General features: G+C 37.8%; 1 protein-coding gene across 1 annotated transcript; it reads left to right on the top strand.

The window, feature by feature from the left end:
• On the top strand, positions 1–1,255 carry LOC115629824. The gene is made up of 2 exons (XM_030526395.1): positions 1–118; positions 198–1,255. Exon 2 carries the CDS (start codon positions 391–393, stop codon positions 1,003–1,005), a length of 615 nt encoding a protein of 204 aa, XP_030382255.1. The 5' UTR covers positions 1–118; positions 198–390; the 3' UTR covers positions 1,006–1,255.
• Positions 1,256–9,936: the final 8,681 nt, after the last annotated feature.

The following is a 9,936-nucleotide window of genomic DNA, read 5'->3' as shown; positions in this document are numbered from 1 at the left end:
ACAGGCAAACACACAATTCTCGAAAAAAATTTTACAAAAATACATAAAAATTCTCTTTCGCTTTTTTCGGCTAAATTCAAAGTGGCGCATTGCAAAAATAGTTGATTCAACGTTTTAGGTGAGCATTATATTGGACGCTGTCTGCTGGCAGCGATATTTAATGGCATTTCCCTATTCCTCTAATATTGTACCCGAAGTGGCTGCGACTGGCAATTGATAGAGAAGTCGAATTCCGCCACTTCGGCAATATGTTCAGGTGCAGTTCGTTACTATTATCCTCTAAGTGACCAGCGAAAAAGCGAGTCGTGGGTCGAGTCTGGCAGAGGGCCCCACAGCTCAAACGACAACTAGATTTAGTTTAGAATTTTAATTTTCTGATAGCCCCACGAGATGGGTAAGAAGGGTGGAAAGAAGGGTAAAAAGAAGGGGAAAAAGGGAAAGAAGAAGCCTTCGGTAGCAGCAGCGCCAGTGGCTGTCGAAGCACCACCATGTCCACCATGCCCGGAAAAGCCCAAGGAGCTGCAGCCCCTAGACCCCTGCCCGGAATCGACGGGACCGCACGATGTTGTGCGCGCCCAACCCAATCACTATCCTGCCCTATTACGAATACCCGAGACAATGGCAGTGGTTGGCTCCGAGAACGGATGTTACGACAGCATCTGTAAATTGCTGCGCGCCGGTTTCCGATGTGCCGAACGCGTCTTTGTGATGGCGCCGTGGGGCAACTATGTGGTCTTTCGGTATCACAACAACACCGACTTCATCTACTTCCTATTCGATGGCTGCACCTGCGATGTAAATCGCTTCCGCTATCTGGACCTTAGCTGTGGCACAGCTGGCTTTCTCTTCTTCGACAACCTCCACGACGTCATCAGCTACATCATTCAGTCGCGCAAGACACGTCTCTATCTGGAGAATCTCAACAAAATAGCCATTGACCAGATCGTGGAGGAATATGGCGCCGTCACATACACTCAGAAGGCGAAGTGTATGCGATTCGCTTAGGCAGACCAAAGAAAAATCTTCCAACTAAGACTAAGAGAGGAAATGGAAAGACAATCGATGAGATGGAGGTGCCGGCTGGTGGGTGCGCAGCAAGTTCCTGATGGTGTGGCCCCTGTCAGGAGTTTGTATTGACTCAGCTGTATGGATTTCTGAATCATGTAAACGATCATATATATATGTATATATATATATATATATAGATATTTTGGCAATCGAAATTAAATGGCTTATAAATTTAATATTCAACTCATGCAATTGTTTTATTTATTGAATAATATTCGATTTGAGTTACTTTGCATGACAACTTTTACGAAATGAGAAAAAAAAGTGCAGAGTAAATTTTTATTTGACAATCCATAAATATTAATTGTATGCAGAATTTCTCCACAGAAATTATCCGAAATCCTTTCCAGTTGTTCCAGCTTGTTTGATTATATATACATATTATCAGAAATATTCATTTAGTAGTAGTAATATAGTTTATTTTAATGCTTTTTCGCAAATCCATTTGCTTTTTCCCTTCAAAAACACTTTTTTTCTTTCTAAAAAGAGCTAAAAGGCACCATCACAGTTTTTCAGTTCGTGCGTTTCATTTTATTTGTGGGAAGTTTTCTCCGATACAATATTTATCGAAATCACGTTTACGAATCAAATCGATAGCTGAATTGATAACAAAACATCAGCAACACAAGCGATTTTCGATAGAGGTCCCTAAAATTCTGGAATGAACTCTAATTACGAAGAATATGTTGTAAAATTGTATGGCCAAATTGATTATTTAATTGCTTAGTAAACACCAATGTCGAAGCTGATACTACAATAATAATAAAAAATAAATAATGTACTATAGGGTAATCAAAATCTTTCGATATCACAGAAATCATTTGATGATGCTTATGTTTAAACGATGCGACGAAAAAGCATGGACGCGATTGACATATCTCTTGTTCATCTGCGTCGTATTGCTCCTGATCCGGGACAAAACGTTCATCAGGGTGGGTGGGATTTGTCCATCTTCATCGCAATGTATGCGTGGATATGGACGTCCGCACTGTCGGGGTTGTATGTGGTACGCATAGGCTCGGAGTCGGCTTAGACCGTGCCCAACTCCTGCATTCTACTAGCCATAAAACTAAAGCTATCATCGTTTTCATTGTACACCATAAAGACAGTATAGCAATATACCTTACTATCTTGCATATAACATTTCCGTAGCTCATGGACGTCATGATCAAACTGGGTGTAAAAAAAAAAAAACTTGTAGTGACTAGGGATTAGTTTTTAGTGACTCTAATTGCTCTTAACATAATTAAACTATTCCTGCTGTCTTCAGGCACATCATCAATAATCTTTTCAGGTTCTTGGCACTAGGAATAGGAGGCGACTGCAAGCTAAGTTTGTTTCTAACAGCGACATTTTTCTTGATCCGTGTAATGCTTTTGGTTGAAGTTTTCAAACGCAAATTGTTTACCGAAAAATAGTTTCTGAAGCTTACAAATATTTACCGAAATTGTAAAACAAATACAAACTGGCTAGAACGGAAAACTAGATGCAAAAGAAAAAACTGTAAAACACCAAAGAACTCAAAGGCAGTGACTGGTGGGTTAAAACTAAAACGAAAGAAATGTCAACAATATTTGAACAATGTGGGAAAAAAAACGATTCCGAGAGCCGAATATTTTCCCAAGAGGTAATGCATTACAAAGGATTAATTAAAAATTGCTTACAAAAGTCCTTTGCTGGATCCAATACCGCAACAAGATGAATCGAATTAGGTTTCTAGTGAGAGTTGTAAAGTTTTACGGGCAAAGAGCGAAGAAATATCTCTGCAGTACATTTGTTTTGCTATTCTACGGATTACAGAAAAGAAGCTTACTGAACTATTTTAAGTTGGTTATATCCTTTGCGATCGAAATTTAAAGTTAAAGATTGTTGCATGTTTCTGCTGAGATCGGGCATGTTCGAGTATTTAAATGCATAGACGACGAGTTGGCTGAATCGTGTTAATAAACAAGACATAACAAACGACAGACATAAAAACCAAATACTGTAAATTAAGTTAAACATTTGGAGCATGTTCAGTGGCAGTCACATTAACATTATCAACGACAAGCTCAGAGCTTCAATGTCTTCGATGTGCCCGTTGTTGAAAGTCAACAGGCAACAGTCAATAGACAACAGTCAACAGCCAAAAAGTAATACCCAAGCTCAAGTGGCAGACCAGCAGCAAAGGAAAAACATAACCTCAAGATCTTGAATGTTGCGAGCAGAAACAACAACGACAACGATAACAACAGCAACAGTAACAGCAACAGCAACAGCAACAACCACAGCAACAATTCAAAGTGAAGCAATTGATTTTGAGCTCGTTAATTAAAACAACAATCGCTGCAATGTGGCAGGTAGGTAGGCAAGCAGGCAGGCAGTCAGGCAGCCAGGCAGCCTTACAGCCAACACTTGAGCTAGTTAATCGCGCTGTCAAGAGCTGCACTTGAGGCTGTGCCGCGCCATGAGTCAGTCAGTCAGTCAGCCAGCCAGTCTGTCAGTCAGTCAAACATTCAAACAGCCATATAGTCATACTACAAGTATAATGATACCATCAGCCATTCAGACAGACTGTGTGTAATTGAGAAGAACTTGATTTTGATTTCATTTTGGCTCATCTCACATGTGGGTTGCAACTCTATTTAGTTATGCGCGCACATACACATATCTTAATATATGCAAATATAATTATATATGTATACTTGTATATAGCTGTACTAGCAGCTACGCATGCATTTCAATTTGCAAATCATTTGGCAGTTGTTTGCGTCGCACTGCGGCCCACGCATTTATGTCAACAGACTCACTACTCGAAGCAGCGGTGAAGTTGTCTGTAGTTTTTTTTGTTGATCTTTTTCTGTTTTATGTTGCTACGCAGTTAATTGTGCAATAAAAAAAATAAAAATGAGCAATGAGTGCGCTCGTTGTCCAGTCTGTTACTTTTTTTTATAGCCATCATCACATCGTTGTGTCCAAATGGCGCATAAATTTAAATTTGCTGCTGTTGTTATTGCCGCTCTTGCTGCTGCCGTCATTGTTGGTTTATTCTAAGCCATGTTGCAAGTCTCACGTCTAGACCGAGAGAGGCGAGTGAACTGATCGCTATGACACGCATACAAAGAAGGTGCTTGGGAATTAAATAAATCCAATTTGTGTGTGTATGCGGGGGCTGGCGTGGAAATTGACGATGTCTTTATGATTGAGTGGTAACGGTTCTAGCGGAAAATAAAGCGAATCAAACCACAGGGGATATAAAAAATCTATGATTAAATATCAAGAATCTACTAAGTCATTAAATGTGCATTATTTTCTATCCTGATATAACTAAGATATCTTCGTAATGCTTGCAGAAGTTGAAGTGCTAAAAAGGTAGCAAAGCAAAAGTCACGCTATATTTTTTAATGAAATCTACCCTCAGCTCAGAATGTCTCTTCACGACTTTGTCGTATAATAAAGGTCTTTCAGAGCCGCCGGCAAGATCTTGAGAATAAACTACTTACTACTTCCTTGGCCTCTACATATGCAACTAGAATAAAACATTGTCGCGTATAGCGAAGAAACGGCATACACTGATTATCTTAAATTTTAAATCGATAATAGGTCGCAGAACTTTATTGACATACCTTGACCAATTGGACAAGGGCAATTAGTGTGGTTTGGTGTAGTGTACAATTGCTTACTCAGAATGTTGTAGAATTTGGAGCAAATACTTCGGATGATGGGTAATTCAAAGTACAGGGATGGATCATTTGTGAGTTGATGTGGGGCAGGCACGAGCATATAGCAGACGAGTATATTAGATTTATGGGTTTTATCACTGAAGGTCTACCGTCTTGGTAAATGCCATTTAACCGCACAAAACGATGGGCCGTTAGCTGTGGCAACTGTTGGCAAACTACACGCATACTCGTAGAGCATTGTCTATGTTGCTAGCTAGATATTAATTTAAATCAAGTTATAATTTTACGCATTTGCCCGACCACCACACATTAAACAATGCCACGTTTTATTGCCATAACAACTTAAACGGAAGTTCATTAGGCCTTATGTGCAGATCTAACCTAATGATGAGTTTTGAGTTGAGTTGAGTTGAGTCGAGTCGAGTCGAGCGGCACGCAAAAACGAAAAGCATGCAAACCAATAAAAGATTTAATGGCAGTTGCCACGGCTACCGAAGTTGCTCTTAAACTATTTAAACGACCGACTTACCGCACGCAGCATTCTGTTTCCTCTCATAACTACGAGTATATCTGTATGTATATACATATACATATTTGGTGGACTATATGCGAGCGTGTCTGTTAGTCAGTCGGAAAGCATCGGCGACGCATGCACGCAACATTACGCCATTGTCCCAAATCTTCAAGTTTATCTGCTTGCCCAATAATTCGACGGTAGTTGGATTTATGTGCAGGCGCATATTAAATAAATAATAGCAAGAAAAAAAATGTGTAACCGCTGCGAACCAAACACGAGCTGCTGCCTCCTATAAGAGTTGCAGCAACAGCAACAGCAACAGCGGCGGCAAGGCAGCTCCGATAAAAATGGCAAATATTTACGCAAAAGCCCATGTACACACACATATACATATATATACTTGTATATATATATGCATACATCTAACACACAATAGGTACGTACATAAAGGCTAAGACTTTGAAATGCAAACAAAGCCAAACAATACGAGCAACAGCTAAAAACTAAAGGCAAATAACGTGCGACATTACTAGGTTCAAAAATCTCGATAAGCAACGTGCTGGCCACGACGACAACGACGACGACGACGACGACGAGTACAACTACAACTACAAGTATGACTATGCCTATAACTATGACTATGACGTTGCAGACAGTAAGCGAGCTATTGCTGGTTTGCTATACGAGTATGAAGAGCATGCCAATGTGCCATGTGGCATGCAACAACGGGGCGGCTTGCTTGCCGATTGTCAAAGAGTGTCGTTGCATGTGACGCGCACATAAATAGCCCGACACATTCGATGAATGACCCAATCATTCAGGCACGCAGTTAAAGGGGGCCCATGAGCCCCTCAATTCCCCCCTCCTTCTTTCTCCCAAAGGCGATGGTTTCGTTTTTTTTATTTGAATTACAGCTGTCTTATTAACATAACATTTTAAGCATTAGAACTCACAGAAGTCATAGAAATTGAAAGGGCACCATACATAAAACCATTGAGAGAAAAATGTCTAATAGCGAATACCACTTGGTGGGGGATTTTATTTGCCGATTCACAGCACAGAGTAGTCAGAGACGCTATAAGACCTAACAAAAAATAACACAACACAAAATTAAAAACAAATTAAAATAATAATAAATAAATATATTAATAATAATAAAAAATTAATAATAATTAAAATGTATAATAAGTTTACTTTCTGCAAACAGTTTCCAGTTAATATGAAATATACATATTAATTGATTAAGCTGTTAATTAAACGTTAATTGTTTCTGCAAATAATGTTGCTTTCCTATAAGACGAGCAAACATTTTCCTGCAAAGAAACAAAAGAAACCTTAAAAAGGGTTAAAACATTTCTGAATAGCTACTTTTATACAAAAAAGCTTAAACTTATTTTTTTCAGATTAAAGAGCTTTCTTTTGTTGTGTGATAGGATAATCAATTTATTACTTTATTTCAAGGTCAAAAAACAATTACCAAAAAAATCTTGTTCACAGTAAAGGATTTAATTAATTTAATTAAAGAAACGGCTGGTTTCCAACATGTGTTAGCTCGCACATTGAACAAAAGGCAATGCAAATGGTTTAAATAATTTTCCAACACAAAAATATGATCATGCTTGTTACAAATTTAGGTGGATCGTTACTACTATAATTGTTTTAAAACTATTTGATTTCTACCATCGGTTCGCAGCTCTAAGACAAACTTTTTTCAAATAAGCGTTATAAATTGGAATTATGATAAGAACAACCAATCTTTGGATACTCTACATGGCTTGTGGAAACAGAGAGAAAATATCTACATGGGTAGGAAACAAACATATTCCCCCTTTTAAGAATTTGTTAGCTACAACCTAGCAGACATCAATATGAACTGAATAGTTAAGCGTACAAGCTAGTTCGATTCCACGTTCCATTGCGGGGCAGCTGTAAAGTTTGCTTCGACATTTTCGTATTCGTCAATGCCTAATGATTTTCAATTGTTTGCTCAAGCATTTGCCGTTACGTTCATTTGTTATGCAAATTTATGCAGCTATTTCCCTTTTTGCTTGGCCGACTGACTCAGACTGACTACAAAAAGATATCGTCATCACTGACGGCAGCAGTTGCGGCAACGCCATGTCCTTGACACGTGCAACACTCGCATAAGTCAAACAAATGCTTTGATTTTTGTACGGAAATAATGTTGCAACATTTGGCGCCGTCAATCTGCCAGTTCGGTCATTCATTCATGCAGTCAGTCAGTCAGTTATTGGGAGCGTTAAGGTGTTATGGAATGTGGCATGCCACATGCGCAATTGTTTAAGCCCAAAATTATAATAATAATGGAGAGAAATATGTAGTTGTGTGGCAGAAATTCTTGCAAGTTCGTTTCCTAAGTCTTTCGTTGCGTTGGCGTTGCGGGCGCATGAATAGTCTGTCTGTTGAGGCATTTATAATTTGCTTCCTACTCAGCTTATAAACACTCGCAGACACATACACACACATACTCACACACACACACACGCATATAAACACACATACACATGTATAGCAATAGCCATTCAGCCAGTCTGTCAGCCAGCCGGGCGGCCTACAATTGCTTCCTTATTTATGCAGACAAATATGTACAAAGAAAAGCAAAAACAGCAACAAACACACCTAACAAATTTTGCGCACCTTGGTTTGCGTGCGTTGGGGAATTATCAATGCTAATTGAGACACATTTATACAAATTTGGCATTTTAGTGCATTTTTACATAATTTTCCTTTATTTTTTCACTCAGCTGTCAAATTTTCCCGTTTTAGCAAACTTGTTTCAAAGATAATGCGGAGAAATGGGCAAAAATGCCAGGCATTGTTGCTGGCTAATGGAAAAATCGTATAGGAAACTGCTTCAGCTTTTTGATAATCCATCATTTTTCCGATTTTCCAGCGGCTTATATAAGCTGCAAGCGACAATGGCGTTTCATTTTCCTACCAATCAGGATCGCTTAACGGATTGTTGCCGCATTATTGCACACACACATACCAATCTTCAAGTTCTGACAGTATTAGTTTTCATACCTAAAGAGATGAAAGGTGAAGCTTAATCCATCCTAGACCAACACCAAGCTGCTGTTGTAATTATTTTAATAGGCTTTAAAGAACTTTTGTAGTTCGTCTTTTTATTCATATTGACAGCAACATTTTATTTGTCTAGTGTTTAAAAAAATTACTTGACAAAATAATTAAGCAAATAGCTTCCAAGATAAAAAGCGCTCGAATATGTAAAATATACGTGTATATTGAAATACATAAACCTATTTATAGTTGTTCAAACAGCTCTTCAATATTCAAATACGAGTAGATATATATATATATATATATGTTCAATATATATTTGATTTGTTATCTTGGGAAGTAATTAAGAAGCAAAAGTACCTTTTCAGCACGCATAATTATTTAGTTTACTTGTTATGTTTGATTATCAAGGTCATGGGATATAATAGGGAATAGGGAGGTTAAAACAGCTTATAAAGACTACTATAATTTCTAAAAAATAAGTTCAAAATGATAACTGCGATTTTTAGTTGTTGCTTGATTGAAAGTTCTATTTGAGGCGGTACTTAAATTCCCAAATAATGTGTAACTCAAAGAAATACATAAACTTGGGAAAATGAAACAGCGAAACAGTAGAATTATTGAAAACATCACAATCCACAGTTTAAATTTTTTTAAATCGCATTCCTACTTGTATCTTACTAGAGTGTTGCAAGAGCGTAACAGTTCTTTCTAATGTGTGATGTCAAGCGATAATAAATGGGTAGTCATCGAAAGGTTGGCGCTAAAAATGCCACAAGTCTAAAATAAAATTCTGACACTTGTACATAAAATCGAAAACTAATTGAAGTCCTTATGTAATATTTGGTACATAGTCGTATTTCTTTGCCAACACAAACACATTTGTATTAGGTTCATCTGCTTGCAATTACACAGAGTAACATTTTTGAACGCATAATTTATTTTAATTTTATTTTAAACGTATTTAATATTTCGAAAACAAATGTTTAATGCCAATAATGACAGCTACTGTTCTCAACTTGCTTTAAAGATGAGACAGAATGTATTCCATTTACAAGTTTTTCCAATTTTTGCTTCATTTGTCTAATAATATAACTCATTATTAACATTCATTGAACATTCATTTAATTAAAAAAGTTTTTAAAAAGGCAAAAATAAATTTGTATATATTTTTTCAGCGGTCGAAATTGTTTGATGATTTGTTGACAAGAGAGAAAATGCCTTTTTTTTTTTTTTTTTTTTTTTTTTTTTTTTTTTTGGTTTGTTGACATTTCTGGTAGTTTAGTTCTTGCTGTGATTGACTGTTGCTCCACTGTACGGTCTCTTGTGTGGTATGCCGCAAACTTCTAGCCACATTTATTGACGCTGTTGTTGATGCTGATGCTGACGCTGCCGCTGTCGCTGCTACCGTTGCTGCGCTTATGGTGGGCGTACAATTGGCTTAATACTACACTTTGTTTACCTGACTCCAATCTTATCGCGGCGAATTGATCGGCTCGGCAGGCGCCTAAGTGGTCGCAGTCAGAACCCAAAACAACAAACTCAATTTGGGTGCGCCATTTGAGTCGAACTATCTGACTATCTGTCCGTTTGTCTGTCTGACGCTATAATTTTTGCCATACAATGGAGTGAATTTTGATTTGCGCT

The sequence above is a fragment of the Scaptodrosophila lebanonensis genome, unplaced genomic scaffold, assembly GCF_003285725.1.
Source record: "Scaptodrosophila lebanonensis strain 11010-0011.00,11010-0021.00 unplaced genomic scaffold, SlebRS2 tig00000165-arrow-arrow-pilon, whole genome shotgun sequence".
NCBI lineage: Eukaryota > Metazoa > Arthropoda > Insecta > Diptera > Drosophilidae > Scaptodrosophila > Scaptodrosophila lebanonensis.
The sequence above is the reverse complement of the archived record's forward strand: the minus strand, read 5'-3'. Positions and strand labels throughout refer to the sequence as shown.

Coding starts and splice junctions, on each gene's coding strand:
- LOC115629824 (XM_030526395.1), top strand. CDS start 391: ATGGGTAAGAAGGGTGGAAAGAAGGGTAAAAAGAAGGGGAAAAAGGGA.